Source organism: Melanotaenia boesemani, chromosome 14 (genome assembly GCF_017639745.1).
Source record: "Melanotaenia boesemani isolate fMelBoe1 chromosome 14, fMelBoe1.pri, whole genome shotgun sequence".
NCBI lineage: Eukaryota > Metazoa > Chordata > Actinopteri > Atheriniformes > Melanotaeniidae > Melanotaenia > Melanotaenia boesemani.
In genome coordinates, this window is record NC_055695.1 from 22241394 (window position 1) to 22257847 (window position 16454).

The window sequence follows — 16454 nt, forward strand, 5'->3', positions numbered from 1 at the left end:
CTGTTGTTGACTTCAAGATTTAACACAAGTTTCGTCAGAACATCAACACCCGGTGAATTGTTTTATTATTAATAGTAATTTCAATCAAAACATCAAAATCTTTAGTGCCAGCATGTTCTACAGCAAACACAATAGTTTCAATTACCTTTGACCCCTTGATCTTTGTTAAACTGCAGAGTCAAAGTCAGTATTCACGTTGATTCTCGGTGCTGCAGATAACAAACCTATTGAATGAGCAAAATATTGGCTCCTCAAAACAGAAAAATTACATTTTTATATGAATGGATTCAGTTTACCTGTTATACCACAAAATTTAAAAAAAAATTACCACTGACAAAAACTTGATTGACCATTGCATTATAATACAAAATACCAATAATTTAAAAAGAAACCCAGTTATCTGAACACCTACTGATAACTTAAACTGAAGAAATTATCCAAATGTCTGAATACAGTATTATGTAAATCTTGACTCATCCGGTTTTTTTTTTCTTTTCTTTTCATACTTTGCTCCTTACAAGCCAGACTTTCTTATTACCTTTTAAAGTGATCTTAACAACTTTCTAAAGTTTTTTTTCTGGGAATAGTGGCTGCTTCTCATTCACTTTCAGTCCGATCCTTGTACCCAACCATTTTCAGAGAAATGTACATTTTGGGTTTTAAGCAAATTAAGACTGACCTATTAACTAATCAAGTAAAAAGCATCTAACTCCAGGGAAGGACCAGTGCTGTGACTACACATAATAGAAAACTTTACAAAAGTCCCATTTTTAATGGTGCTTTCAGGTGCTTTGTTAGAAGCATACAAGCTGCACCTTTAGAAAATACCAAAGATCAAAAAGTTTGGCAAACATAAAATTGTATTTTACACTAATAAGTTGATGGGGAAACTTGACATACCTCAGTATAATATGAAGTTTGTATGAGGAAATTGGACAAGTAAACAAAGGAAGAGGGTGTAAGCCTGAAAAAGTACATAAAGAGAAAGAAATTCCAACCTCAGAGCTGCATCTGGATCCTTATCTGATCTTTCTACTATTGGACCAAGCCTCATCAGCAATGGTCTAAATATAGGTTGGCTGTCAAGAGGTTTTTTCTTAAGGAAGGCAAACTGAGAAAAAAAGACTGAGTTATGCCAAACAATATACAAACTGACTGTAAAATCTGTAGCAACAGATCTTATGAAGTGATTAATCCTCATTAGAACTGAAACTTAAACATTATTAAAGCAGTGTGGGATCATCCTGACAAGAGAAAAGAAACAAGGGCAGAAAATATACAAAGAAGATATATTACATGTCCTTTGATAAGCCTTGGGGACTATTCCTGAAGAAGACTACTTAAAGAAATGACAATAAAGCTTGTCTAAAGGATGAAGTGTTAAAGAATTTGGACAAACCAAATATTACCGTTTTTACTGTATTTATATATATATGTTATCCTGGCAATATATATAAAATGCAGACTCTCTAGATTTCTGCACAGTACTGAACATCGTTTTAATCCATCACTCTCCTCTGTGTGATGTCATCATGTAGTCTCTTCCTGAGCATCAACATTTCCTCCAGGTTCTTACATTGTAAACACTCTTGCATTGACATTAGATGTGTGTCTTTGGGCAGAGGGCTTGTAGAGCCACCAATGATGGCCTGCAGCATCTCAAGAGATATTGAGAATGAGCTTTCCTGACTGGAGCAAACGGGAAACAAACAAGCGTTCCACAAGCTACAGGTGGATGCATCACCAGAGAATCTCAAGACTTCATTCTCCATTCCCCAGTTAGACAGACACTGTACCAGACTGAACCCCAAAAACTTCAACTCTTCCATGGATGCAGGGGCTTCCACACTGTGCTTCAAGTTGTCCTTAATTCCAAAGAAGACGGTAACAAACCTGGTTTGGTTCTGGTGTTTCACACAAAGCGAGTGTATGAAGGTTCCAGCTGGCACTGAGAGGCCTGGACTGACCCAGCAGCTGCTGATGATGGAGCCTCCACCAACAGTAACCCCCACTCCCAGTCTGGAGTACTCCACCACTGATCCAGCTCCCACAGAGCAACAGGGATCAAGGACACTGTACATAACGCAGCAGCCAGATGCGCTCTCAGAGTTTCCATTGACACGTGCACTGAAGGTGGATGATAGGAGACCCAGTTCTTTTCTCAGCACCTCATCCTCAGTCAGGTGGAGGAGGTACTCAGAGGTGGTTCCAATGTGATAAAACTTGGAGTTATTCAGTAGAATGACATTAAGGGGAGTCCCTTTGAGAAGATGGAAGATCTTTTGACGGATTTTGACCAGGCTGCTCTCCTCTTTGGTGACATTAGCCGTGTTGTTGGTGTACTCTATTGTGGCTTTAGGCCCCAGTGCCTGAAGAAAATCCCCATATGCATCTATCTCACAGTCTAAAGGTCCTAACTCTTTCAGCAGGATCAGAAGAGACTTTGCAGTATCAAAGTCAATATAATATGTGCTGTCAGTGTAAACAAATTCACTATCAGACACAGAAAACTGTCCACTTTTCCTCTTACAAACAGCTCCACTTTCTCGCATCTTATCAATACTTGGCTTGTGTAGGAAATGCAGACAGGAAACATTCTCCATTTCAGGGTAAGAGGACTTTTCATGTGGATGCAGCACAAACACCCCATGGGTAGTTCCAACGGAGAGTGGGGATGGGTGGGCTAAAGCTGTGAAGCCAGGTTTGTCAAACTTCACACTTTCTTCCTCAGCAATACTATAGAGCTCTATGTCATCAGCGCAGGTCACCAGGATGCCTGGCTTCATTTGTGAAGGGAAATCCACATACATGGCTAGTTTCAGTTCCAGCATCTGGTAGATGGGGTCACCCAATGGAACAGCCATAAAGATTTTTCCCAGAGCGCTAGCACTGGGTAGACGCTGACTGAAACCACCTGAAATAAAAGTGAGAATTTTACATAGAGCATGATGCATTATGTGAAGACTATGAGCATTTGTAATGCTTTGTAATTTGGCATTTTTTCAGCTCTGACATTTTTCATGCAATGATCAACAGCTCACTTTTAATTCCATGTTACTGAGAGAAGATGTGCACTTATTTAATTTACTCATATTTTTAAGACAATTATGCAAGTATGAAGGTGGCTGAATTGTCTTTGTGGAATTTGTGCAACTCTGCAGTGTTTCCATGCTTTTGTTCACAGTTCATAAGAGAAAATAAATCAACGGGTATGAATGAAACAAGTATACTGCATAAAGTGGCAAAGTAATATGTTAAGTGAGTAATATTACGTGTTTGCTCTACTCCAGCACACCTGATGTAAATGGACCATTTGATATAGCTGAATTGTGGTTTTTGCTTAAAGAGATTCCTTAATGGGTGGAATGACCCATGAATATGTGAGTAGAAGCCAGAATAAGAGCTGGTTGAATCTAACTGCTGAAAAAATTAGCATAAATGCTTCCTTTATTATCTTCTTTAGCATTAGATACACTTATAAAATATAATCTCACCTCACGATTCCCCATGACCAGGATTGTTAAATCACTGTTATAGAGCAATAAATGTAGTCTATTTCAATAAGAAGCATAATTTATCAATGTATAAAGAGTTAATTGATAGCTGAATTTATGAGATTGTCACAGCCCTAATGACATGGATTAAGATGTTCTGTATTAGAGGAAAAAAGATAAAGAAAGGGGAACACACCTGCATGGATCAGGATTACTCTCATTGTGTTCAGAGCCTTTCCATAGATGTCATTCAGTTGCTGCAGAGCGTACAGAGTGGAGCCTCCATTCCCTTTAAAACAACAGAGACCAAAAAAAAAAAAGTACTTTAATAACCAAGAGGTGATTAAATTAGATCAGCAGTTTGCTAACTGTAACTTACCTATTTTGGATCCTGGAGGATCCGAGAAGACCTTATAGTGAGTTCCCAGAGGAAGCTCCTTTCTGTCCAATTTCTCGCTGATCTGCAGCTCATACGCTTCTCTCTGGCTTCCATCCACAGCTGTTATAACCACTACGTCCCAAAACTCCCCGGGTTGCACCTCTCGACCTTCGGACAAAAACAAACAAATAAAAAAAAAGTTAGTTTCACTGAACTACAGAAGAAAGTCACATGAATGAAAACCAAAACTCACCACGCAGAGAGTTTAGTTTCCTGAGTTTTTCCTTTGTAGAGGTTTGTAGCTTTCTGGCACACTCCTGGCTCATTCTGGTGCTTTCAATGTTAAATCAGTAAAGCTGGTGCAATGCTCGGTACGTTGTTTCTGGTACTATTTCACACAGAAACTGTGCTTTCTGTTCGAGATAGTTTACTTCCGGGTGTGGTCATGTGGTCCCTGGTTCTAAGCGGAAGCGCAGACGCTGCAAACCAAGAACCGCAAATGCACCGGTACACAGGAAAACTTTAAGACGTTTTTTTTTCTAGAAGTAATTTGACCTAAACTCTTCCACACGACGCTTTCCCCCCTTCGCTCTTAATCTTACATAAGTTAAATAGGCTAATTGAATTTCCGTCATTAACCAATCAAGCTTTATTTATAAAGCACTTTTGTACAAAACAGATTGCAAAGTACTTAAAGCTGAAAACAACAAGAAAAAAGACAAGTCATACATACACGCATACATGACAAATACCCACACGCACATAGATATACCCCCCCCCCCCCCCCCCCCCCATATATATATATATATATATATATATATAAGACACTAGGAAAACGGAAAGATATATTTGTTTTAGGAAAACAGAAAGATAATTGGTACAAAAGACTATTAAAATGGAATAATGGAATTAAAGGCTCTTTCTAATAAAACACGTTTATTAATAGTGTGAAGATTATTATTGTAAGTAAAATACCATTAGGGCTATGTATACAATTATGAATGCTAAAATGATATTCAATTAAAAGCTTTACTAAAAAGGTAAGTTTTAAATTTAGCCTCAAAGATTGCTGCCCTGGGTCTTTTGGAAGGCTGTTCCAAAGGCAAGGATCATAAAACTAAGATGTTTTTGTCCCTACTTTATAAGAGACCAGCCCCCGATGGCCTGAGTGCTCTGGGATCAGCAACAACAAACGATCAATATGTATATAATTAAGTAATTTGGGTATCTTTTGTGGGACATAAGATAATAACTTCTGTGACACTGAAAGAAGAAGAAAAACCCCAAGTTGATGAAATAAACATTTTAAACCTCCATTTAAAAAAAACAAAATGCTTAGATTAGATACTTTATTCATCTAGAGGGGGGAATTCACAGGAAAGGTTATGCTGAGCTGAGGCCATGCTGCAGTCCTGCCCTTAGTATTAATGTTGTCTGTGTGGTTTTGCTGCATCAGTTTGCAAACAAAAGTGGGCCTCCACCCTAATTTCAACAAATCGGCTCTGACCAATGACAAACAGTATGAGTGAGTCAACTTTGCTTCTCATGTGTAGCCAGTTCACATTCAATTTCATCATTAGTTGTATTGATTAGGAAAAAGCATATCCTTTTAACTTGGTGCCACCACTTCATGTTACCATGCCATCACCTTCACTGTACAAATGTAAACTGAGCTGAATAAAAAAGTATAATTAAATAATAAACTAATAAATTTAACATGAACAAACTTTTTAATGTTGTATGTTAATAAAATAAAAATAATGAACTCTGAAAATGTTTTACCAACATACAGTGCATTTTTGATCTCACATTTTATTATACAAGATATTTTTATCTTATTTTAATATACTGATATCTTAATAGATGTTGCACTAACTGCCAAGTTCCAGCATAAAAACCACAGGGGGTCGACATTCTGTGAGACACTGGAAGCCTGTTCTGGGTGAAGTCTTCCGGATGAACAGCAGAGACATTCTGCATTTCCATTGTAAGAGAGGGAGGTACGGAGCACCATACCTTCTGATTCCTCTTGTTATAATGTTTAAGTGTCGGTGAATCACATTGAGCATAACAGGGTGATTGTAGAGCAAATTCTGGAAAGCAAACAGAGCTACATATTCCTTCAAGCCAGTCTCTCAGGTAGCCAGAAAAAAGCTCAGATTTCACTCTTTCAGTCAAACCAATTCATCTACTGGTTTTGTGCACCTATTACAACTTTGAAATCATGCTGAAAGCTGTCTTCTTTCCTTTTGTTTCTTTATAAAAAAAATGGTTAAGGAATGAGAAGAATGTGAGGGGGGAGGGGGTATGCACTGCAACACAACAGCTCCACTGTGTTTATTGGTTTAGTTACATCTTGACATCTTGATCACAAAATTTCCACATACTAAACAATCAGTTCAAATGTATTTTTCAATAATACTATAATTTATTGTCTATAAAAACAGTATTAATATTTATTAAAAATAAATATATTTCTATTATTTTGATCAAATAGCTTAAACTTAAAATAGTGGTACAAAGTACAATATGATTACAGAATAAAATAATTCAGTTAGCTTGATGGCAATGTTAGACTGGCACTGCTACTAAAATTCAGAAAAACAAATGGACATTTCTTTTCAAAAATTCAAAACTACAAACTAAAATATGATTTATTTGTATATAAGTTAGAATTGATTTTAAGGCTTAAAATCTGAGAGTACTTCAGAATCATTGTGCTCTTTGCTTCTTACCAAGTAAACATGCAGTAAACTCACGAAATGACAAATCCTTAGCCTTTTGTAATCTCAGAGAGAAGCAGTTACATTCTGAGTAAAGCACCTTCACATTAGTGTTGAAACGGGGCACAGACAGTGAGATGATGCTAGTCCTTCCTCCTGATACAACTTTTGTTCTTTTAAAGGGATTGCTGCATTAAGATGCAGAGGGTGGCAGAGCAGCCACGCTGTCCTTGTTGGCCTCCAGGAACTGGCTACAGGTGGAAAAAATGCTGTAAAAGCTTGAGGAGAGGCCAGCAATGTCCGTGGAGATGTAGGGAAGGACCCCTGGTGAGGCCTGATTGTAGTACGTGAACTGAAATAAAAACACAATATGTCACGTGGCTTTTTTTCTCTTTTGTTTTGCACTTGTAAAATGGTGTAAAGTTCAGTGAAACATGCAGCACAGCTGTTACAACTGTGCATGCCATTTCTCAATTGGCCAAACCTTGGTGACAGTACTGGATTCTTCCCAGATTGTGAAGCCAGCACAGAGCACCTCTCCTCTGGTGTAGTCTTCTGTGGGTGGATGAGTGGGTAAAGTCACCGAACGCAGAGCAATCAGATACGGGTCTCTGTGAGGGACAAGAGGAGATGTTATCAAGAAACTTCATGAAAATGAAAATGTACAGACAAAAGTAAATGGAAATATTTGAAAGGTGCATAAAATGTAAATAAAAACAGATAACAGTAATTTGCAAATTATAAAACCCTGTAATTTATCTTTAACCTCATTCTTATTTTATTTTGTTTATTCTTTTATTTCCAAACATAATCTCCATGATTCCTATGCTTTTCCATTTTCAAAATTTTCCAGATTTTTCAACCCATTTCTGACTAAGTACAAACATTTACTGTACGCATTTTTAAATCCAATATGGAGCCTACATGTTATATTATGAGCATGCATGATAACTTGCTAAATGTTTGTCAGAAGACCACAGTTCTAGGATACTGTGGCTCATTTAGTTCCAGCTGTAATAATAAAACAGTGGGACACAGAAATGAAGAAAAGCACCAACATCACTGCCCAAATAAGAATGAATTTATCTGTTTCTACCTACTCTCCTGTTACCTTCCCTCAAAATAATGCATATTTAATATTATATTTTGGTTTTTATATATTTTTCTTTTATACATAATAATTGGTTTTAAAAAAGTTTACAGTTACAGGTGTGACACATATAGTATACAACAGCAGTGATATGCAAGGTGTGTTAATACACATTTATTAAAACAATTTAATCTTTACAGAAAACTTTTTAAAAACTAAATTTGTTTCATCTCCGTTCAAATGTAGCCTCAGTTTACAGGTCTTGTCACATTTGCATTTTAAGCTGGGTCTGATGCACACTTGATCTGCATCCATGTAATGTGTGAAAGTGCCATGGAGGAGTAAAATGGGCTGTATGTGTAAATGCAGGCCAGCATCATGAACATGCCATATATTGATAAGGGCTGAGCTGCTTATGTTTGCCATTTGTCAGTTACCAAGGAATGTGGTTTAATGTAATAGTTAACTTACAAACTTATTAAATATGTTTAAGTAATTTTTCTTTTGGAAATACTAATTTTGTTTTAAAAAAAACGGAAAGAAAAAACAGTCTAGAGAGACATGTTTCTTTAACATTTTGTTCTTTTTTATATACACTCCAGATGCATGACATGTTTAAAAAAATAATGGGAACACATAATCATTATCAAGTAACTCAAAGACAGTCACACTTGTGGGATACCGGTCTGTTCAGTTAGGACAGGTTGATGGTGAATTCAGCTGGAAATGAGAGACAATTAGCGAGACAACCCCTATAAAGGCATGGTCTTGCAGGTGGTGGCCACAGATCATTTTCTGGATTCATCCTTTCTGTCTGATTTTTGGTCATGCACTGGTCATTTGCATTTTGCCAGTGCCCTCACCAGTAGTCGAAACATGAGGCTTAGGTAGTGCATATCATCCAGGATGGCACATCAATGTGCACAATGCAAAGAAAGTTAGTTCTACAAAATTACCTCCAGCAGGCCACTAATATGCATATTTCTGCTTAAATGAGCAGAAACAGACTTACTGAGGGTGGTTTGAGAGACTGGCGTACACCTGTGCTCACAGCCCAACACCATGCAGCCAGACTGGTATTTGCCAGAGGACACCAGTATTGGCAGATTCACCATTGGCACCTTTTGCAGATGAGAGCGGGTTTACATTGAGAGTATGGTTTACATTGAGTATGAAGGCATGTGGTCTGACCCATTGTCTGACCACATGATGCTGTGGAGGGACCTGGGTTCGGTCTGATGCATGACAATGCTCGGCCTCATGTGGCTGGAGTGTGTCAGCAGGTCCTGCATGACGAAGGCATTGATGCTATGGACTGGCCTGCCCATTCACCAGAAATGAATCCAATCAAGGATCTCTGGGACATGATGTCTTGTTCCATCCACCACCACGTTGCACCACAGACTGTCCAGGGGTTGACTGGTGCCCTGATCCAGGTCTGGGAGGAGATTCCTCAAGATAAGATCTGTTGTCTCATCAGGAGCATGCCCAGACGTTGTAGGGAGTGCATACGGGCATGCGGGGGCCACACACACTACTGAACCTAATTTTGAATTATCTTGAGCAATTTCCACAGAAGTTGGGTCAGCCTGTGATCTGATCTTTCCACTTTAATATGAGTATGATTCTGAATCCAGACCTCCGTAAGTTAATGGTTTTAATTTCAGTTAACCATTCCTATGTTACTTTGTTCTCAACACATTCCACAATATAATGAATAAAGATTTTAATTGGAATATTTTAATCATCAAGATCTAAAATGTGTTCCCTTTATTGTTTTTGAGCAGTGTACTTATCCTGACTTGAGAAATACTAAAAAAAAATTCCACTTTTCCATATGATTACCAAATTGTGTGGATGAAAGCAACACATTTTTTATAAGTAGTAGTTTTGTGTTTCTAAATTCAAAACGATTTCCTATTTGTGTTCCATTTAGGATAAACTGCTGTTTGGAGCCTCCTTTCTTGCTTTTTTTTATAATGTGCTAATTGTCAGACTTCAGAAGTAAACATCAAAGTCAAACTGAAATGACTCCATATTTCAGAAGATTTCATACAGCTGATACAGGGTTTAAATGATTTGCAAATTGTTGCATCTTAATTAACATTGATAAAAAAAAAAAGAAAAGATAGCACAGGGAGTCAACAAACACAGGTAAAGGTATTTTCAAACGGGGAAGAAAGCTGCAAAGGGAGAAAATGTGAAAGGTTATTTTACAACACCTGGAATCACATGGCTTCCTTCTAGATGCCAGCAAGATAAAGTCTTTCCCTTTGCCCCCTTTAGTGACAGAGGGTGTAACAACACGATAAAGAGTGTCATCTTCGTCCGCCTGATTGATCACCTCACACTCCCTGCAGTTGAAACACAATAACTGTTGGCTGCTCTCATGATATAACACTGGATGAAGGTAAACATGCTCGATGTACTAGACACATAATGCCAAACATTAAAAATGTGTGATACTGACTCATAATGTCTGTCCCACTCCTTCCTCCTCCTCAGATCTGACAGCAGGTGGAACGACTGCTCAGCTGGGACGCTGACGTACATCTCCACCTTGAAAAACAGCATGTGGTTTTCCTCAAGTGTGTAGAGTCTGACCTGTAAATTCAACACCAGTGTTTATAATTAGGATTTGCTCAAAGTATACATACCAGGTGTGATTATTGCAAAAAGCTGCCAGATTTACTCGAGGTACATTATAGGAGATTGCAAACATTTTACTTTGGGGATGGTTCGTTTCAGCTATATGGAAAGCATACCCCATATTAAGTACACCCCACTGTGGTTACACATTTTCTTGTCAAAGACAGTATCAGAATTCATGTGGGAAAAGCCAACAGCTGCAGCTGCTTAACAAGCTATATCCTGAAGAGCATTGCAAACAGCACTGACCTTATTTTTCTCTGAAGTTAATACCCAGTTGTTTCTGGTGTCCATTAGCTTCAGCGCTGACACATTGTTGTAGCTCAGGTACATCTGAAAAAATACAAAGTTACCTGAAATCTTAAGCTTGAAAGAAACATATGATCAGCTTATATCTCCTTGTAAAATACCTGGTTACTTGGATCCCAGGGCACAGACAGGGGAACTTCAGTCTGCTTGCAGGAGATAATATATTTTCTGTGAACATGAAAGACAGCAATGATATTATTTTGGTACAAAACAAAGCTCCAAAACCTAACCACTGATCCCCCCTATTTGGTTATTAAATAGAAGAAAAAAGATTATACTGGTGGCAAGGTGTTGAACAGCTGAACAATGAGCTTATTATTCTTGACATAGTCTGCACAAAGTCTGCTCAGCTGTTATATGCTGCCCTGCCAAGTCATTTTCTGCTGCGGAATCAGTCACATGACGCTAGAAAAACAACTTCATGATGCCGCTTCAATGTTACCTCCAGTGATTGACACTAGATTGTTTTAATTATATTTATGTAGCAGATTGTGGGTTTAATGAAGATATGGCTTATTTTTTACAATATATATTTTACAAATGTTCTGAGAAAACAATTTGAAGGAGAAAGCTACAGAGAGTTTGGGGAATTAAAAATATTTGATAGTAAACCATCTGATATCAATATCAACTGATATCAGTTGTAAGCCATGATCAATGAAGAACAAACCTGATTACATAAACGGAGATGCTAACCTGTCAAGGCGAATCTTCTTTCTAGCAATAGCTTCTTGATAGCGTCGACTTCCATCCTGCCATGCATAGAAAAATAATTCTGTAATCCTCACAAAAGATAAATATGAACTTTACAGACCTTATTTCAATCTAACGTCTCAAAAAGGCTTTAATACAACTGAGAAAACTCACCACAGGCTCAGGTCGTATCCGTGGCAATGTGCGGGGTTTTTTGTCACCGTCCATTACCTCAAAGGTCATAAAAGCACTGTTTATATGGCGCAGAGGTTCTCCACCCTGGTAGGCCTCAGCACAAACTCCTACCTCCATGCTAGAACACACCATGTGTGCAGGAGTGCACGTTCATAAGGATATACGAACACACACACACATATACTGCATGTACACCTTAAACACACATGCACTGTAAACATTGTGATGTACACTGCCCATCCAAAAGAAAAGTCGCCTGTGGACATCGCCTAAAATTTCGTTGGACCACTTTTAGTTTTGATTATGACACACATTCACTGTGGCATTGTTTTGATAAACATCTGTATTGTTACAACATTTATTTGCATTAAGTGTTACTTTAATTTTTCTCCAAGATCGCACAGTGATGACGGGAGAGTCAGACCACTGCACAAAGCCTTCTCCAGCACATCCCAAAGATTCTCAGTGGGGTTCAGGTCTGAACTTTGTGGTGGACAGTATAAAAATGACGTCTCATGCTCTCTGAAACCGCTTGATGAATCCTAGCATTGTCATCTTGAAATGTGGACGTGCCACCAGGGAATAAAAACTCCACTGATGGAATAACCGGGTCATTCAGTATATTCAGGTAGTCAGCTGACCTCATTCTTTGGGTACATAATGTATCCTAACCTTCATCTGCCTTTCTTCTTACCCTGATGTTCCATCACTCTGGAACAGGGTAAATCTGGACTCATCAGATCACATGAACTTCTATTGCTTCAGAGTCCAATCATTATGCTCCCTAGCCCACTGGAACCTTTTTTCTATTAGTCTCCCTGATTAGTGGTTTTCTTGAGGCTACACAGCTTTTTAGTTACAATCTCCTGAATGCCCTTCATAATGTCTGTGGAAATGCTCTTATTTCTACTATTAAACATAGCTGTGACTTCCACAGTTTTTTGACAATTTCATTTAGCCAAGCGTTTAAGTGATCACTGATAAATTTCATTCAGTATTTTTTTCTGACCACATTTCTTTCTCAAAGATGATGGCTCCCCACTATCCTTCCAGTTTTTAATAATATGTTGGACAGCTCTTAACCTAGTTTTAGTAGTTTCTACAATGTCCTTGGATGTTTTCTTTGCTTGATGAATGCCAATTGGGTGGCTGTAATTCAGGAGGAAGAGCAGTCGTCTGCCAACTTGAAGGTTTCCCTGACTACATGCCAAAAGTGTCCTTGGGTAAGACACTGAACCTCACATTGCCTCCCGATGTGTCTATTGATGAATGAATATGTGTGATAGAATAAAAGTACTTAGTATACAATAATAGAAGTGTTGTACAAGTGTGTGTGTGAATAAGTGAATGTGACATGCAGTGTAAAGAGCTTGAATAGTAAACATGACTAGAAAAGTGCTATATAAGTGCAGTCCATTTGCCAATGATTTGACCCTTCTGAAACAGACTGGCATCTTTTCCATGACCACAGGATGTGTCTTCCAACTTGGTTGTTTAAGGAATGAGAAGCTACCCATTGCATCAGTTGGGGTTAAATAACTTGTTGCTAGCTGAAACATAATCATCAATGAAATAATTACCCAAAAGGACGCTCTTATCTATTTGCTCAGTTAAATTCTGGTGGTGATTTTTTTTTTTTTTTTTTTTTTTTTTTGGATGGGTTGTGTATTTTCAACATAGTTATGATAAGCTGAGTTGTATTTATTGAAATGTGTTTCATAATGTGGATCCTCACCTATGCTTGAAAGCATTGTTAACAATGGCTTTCAGTACCAGTCGGTCACCAATGTGAGAGGGGCCACGAAAATGGAACATATCGATGGTCCTTAGGGTTGGGTGGGCGTTACACAAGCGGCTACGACAAAATATGGTGAAGAAACATTAGTGTATGTTTGTTGTTTAGCTTAAAAGTTGACAAGGCAGATGACTGGCGAATAAAATGTTTCATGAACAGATGTAAACAAAATACAACTCTGTGGTTCAAGTGAGACGTGAGATGATGGAACAATAAATTCTGAATTATACCAGAAAATCGGCAAAGAAAATATCAGGAAATTGTCTGTGATCTATATCCTAGAAAATACATGCAACAAGATATTATTTTTATCATTTAGAACAGCTAAGTGAAAGTCCTGACATTAGTCTAACAGAGATGTATAAAAAAAAATGTCTCCTCATTAAATTTTAGGACACTTGTGCAAATCTAATAGTACTTCAGGTTATAAAGAAGTATAGATTTTTATATTTAAGTGAAAAAGTATAAATACTAGGTACAAACCTTGCTGCAATTGTTGCCACATTCTCCATCCATGCCATGATCTGGCCTCCAAAAGTGCTGACTTGATGGTTGGCATGGGGGGGTAGCACCAGCTCCACACTCTCAACTCGTGTCCGTTCAGCTGGTACAGCATCCTGATACTCCTGGCATTCTCCTGATGAAATTGTAAAAACAAGAAGCTTGAACTGATCTTATTTCAAAGTGCTGTGTGTTACGAAACCTTCTGGGCGTACCCAGCTGAGCCGTGCTGCTGCTCAGTAGGTCTGTGATAATCTCAGCATGGATGAGCCTCATTCTCCGGCGCTCTGCTGCCAGGCTGTACTCCATCTGCTCCATTTGTGTACGAGGAATAACCTGTTTCAGCTGTACCTGCGTAAAAATAACAAACACAAAGGAGATGGAGATTTTGAACAAGATGTAGCAAAATGCCTGTACATTCATCTTTTGTCTTTTGTTATTTTGTTCCTTGTCTCTTTACCTTCCCAACTTCAGTTCGTCTGGCAACGAAGGTGGCAAAGGCATGGCAAACCTTCCACTGCTTGCCAGTGTAAAGATCCTCACAAGTCACCAATATGCCCACCTGAAATCCAAGGCATCACAACCTTCCTTACTTTAAAAAAAAAAAAATTAAATATGTTGAAACCAAAAAAGAGTCATCTACCAACCTCCATACTAGACGTGAAGGCCCGGTTGACTTTTGCTATGATGTTGACAACCTTTCCCACACTGGAGGAGGCAGACACAGAAGCTTCTCTTTACTATCAACATGGAGTGGTGATTGTACTCAACACAACCTGAACCCTAGTATGTCTCAGCTAGGAAACATGCTGTTCAGCTTAACATTTTAGACCAAGAATAATCCCTTTCTCTCTGAAAAAGCATTCAAAGCTATATATTTCCACACATACAGCAAAATATCAACTGACGCTCCGACTTGAAAGAGCACAATTACAGCTAACATCTTACCCTATTGTGTGTTCAAAATGGATGTCATCCACTGATGCAGTGACACAGGAGCAACCTGCATGTCTCTCAGCTGAAAAAGAAGGCATCACACGAAATAGGTTAGCTAGTATTTGCTGGACATGCTTAAGTTAAGCTTCTGATGTGGAAATATGGGCAATAAAATGTAATTAAAAATAATTAATTTGCCTCAGATTTAGTTACAATCAGTCCACATACCAGCAGTAGAAGTTTTCAGTGCCTAAGAGTATGTATATATATATATTTTTCACACTTATTGTCCTTGCATGTGTTCTAACAGTGGTTTCTGTGTTTGCATTGACAGTAAAAGTTGTTGTGTAGTTTTTGTAACTGTTGAATGATTTCTGATAGTTTCATACCTGACAAACAGGCTGTGGAGTCCATCCACTTAAGCAGCTGTCCAGCACTCAGCTCCCCGCAGTGATTGGCATGGCAAGGCAGCACGATCTGACTCATCTGCACTTCAGTGGGGTTTCTGTACACTTCACTGCTCTCCTGGATGAACTGAGGATCCAGTATGATGCCTGATGCATCTTTCTCCTCTGATGACATTACAACCAACTATGTGACAGAAAACACAGAAAAAGTTAACTATACACTTTCACGTGGGACATTTGCAGTGTGGGAGACATTTGCACAAAGTTGTGAAGTTAAGGCAGTTAAAGGAAGTCAGATTTAATATATTTCCATATGGAAAAAAGAGTAAATCAACACCCAAATCTGAATTTTACTGTTGTTTACAATCAAACCTAAGAACTGGACTCCACAATCTTGATCCAGTAAATCTATAAGCCTTAAAAATCTGCAGCTTGGCTTCTCCTCTGAAGAATTGCTCAACATATAATTTTCCTTTTAACTAAAGGATCAAGATCCAAACTGTTAATTTATGTAATTACAATTTTATTGAATAGTTTGGTGGAGATGCAAATTTGTACAGTTTTTTTTTTACGCTATTTTTATCATTTCAGGCAGTGGCATGTCCCTTTTAGTGTGGTGAGCAAACTATTTCAAGACATGCTGATAAATGAGGACATGAAACGCCTTTGTTGGGATACAACTTCTGCTCCAGTGGGCGCAGTCACCTGTCCCTTATCAATGACAGGCGCTGCACAGACCTTTGCATTGATTTGCAGAGGAAAAAAACATTCATGAACTAGTTAAAATCCCTCACAGACTAATGCGGCATTAAAGCCTGTTTCAACTTATTTATAAATAGACACCGGCAAAAACACCGACGACAGATACTGACAAAACAAAAAAAGTCTTACTCGGTTTAAAATTGAAGTCGGATGAAGTCCTGTGAATGCCTAGGAACGTCGGATAGAGCGCGTTAAAAACCAACTGAGAAAGAGAAGCTCGTGACCTGAACCACGTCCATTTTAACGGGGTCCACTCCCCCAACAGCACGGCAACTGAGAAAGCAAACGCGCAACTGTTTAACTGGAGAAGTTTGGCCACTGGAGGGGGAGAGATACTACCTCCTGCAGCGGTTACAAAGCATGCAGTTTTTAAGGTGGATCTAGAGTAAGTAACTGAAACCCCTGTGATGACAGTCATACGCAGCTGGGTAAAATGTCCTAAATATGATTCCAGAAACATGGTTCAACATTTTGGTAAATGGGACATGCATCACGACTTCTTTTAACAACTCTGTAAAAAG

At 38.4% G+C, this 16454-nt stretch overlaps 2 protein-coding genes across 2 annotated transcripts; both read right to left on the reverse strand.

Annotated features, from left to right (window-relative positions):
- Positions 1-425: 425 nt before the first annotated feature.
- fpgt (fucose-1-phosphate guanylyltransferase) lies at positions 426-4332 on the reverse strand. The gene is made up of 4 exons (XM_042005561.1): positions 4127-4332; positions 3874-4041; positions 3691-3783; positions 426-2914 (listed from the first exon to the last, which is right to left on the reverse strand). Exons 1-4 carry the CDS (start codon positions 4197-4199, stop codon positions 1500-1502), a joined length of 1749 nt encoding a protein of 582 aa, XP_041861495.1. The 5' UTR covers positions 4200-4332; the 3' UTR covers positions 426-1499.
- A 2180-nt stretch (positions 4333-6512) lies between these two features.
- Positions 6513-16229, reverse strand: acot11b (acyl-CoA thioesterase 11b). The gene is made up of 16 exons (XM_042007114.1): positions 16063-16229; positions 15154-15355; positions 14777-14846; positions 14476-14536; positions 14289-14390; positions 14044-14179; positions 13811-13964; positions 13268-13387; positions 11512-11650; positions 11341-11396; positions 10746-10812; positions 10585-10668; positions 10157-10290; positions 9909-10040; positions 7081-7207; positions 6513-6948 (listed from the first exon to the last, which is right to left on the reverse strand). Exons 2-16 carry the CDS (start codon positions 15344-15346, stop codon positions 6790-6792), a joined length of 1734 nt encoding a protein of 577 aa, XP_041863048.1. The 5' UTR covers positions 15347-15355; positions 16063-16229; the 3' UTR covers positions 6513-6789.
- Between the last annotated feature and the right edge of the window lie 225 nt (positions 16230-16454).

Coding starts and splice junctions, on each gene's coding strand:
- fpgt (XM_042005561.1), bottom strand. CDS start 4,199: ATGAGCCAGGAGTGTGCCAGAAAGCTACAAACCTCTACAAAGGAAAAA. Junction 4,042..4,126: donor GAAACTAAACTCTCTGCGTG/GTGAGTTTTGGT, acceptor TTTTGTCCGAAG/GTCGAGAGGTGCAACCCGGG. Junction 3,784..3,873: donor TCCTCCAGGATCCAAAATAG/GTAAGTTACAGT, acceptor GTTGTTTTAAAG/GGAATGGAGGCTCCACTCTG.
- acot11b (XM_042007114.1), bottom strand. CDS start 15,346: ATGTCATCAGAGGAGAAAGATGCATCAGGCATCATACTGGATCCTCAG. Junction 13,388..13,810: donor GTGGCAACAATTGCAGCAAG/GTTTGTACCTAG, acceptor ATTTTGTCGTAG/CCGCTTGTGTAACGCCCACC. Junction 11,397..11,511: donor GGATACGACCTGAGCCTGTG/GTGAGTTTTCTC, acceptor TATGCATGGCAG/GATGGAAGTCGACGCTATCA.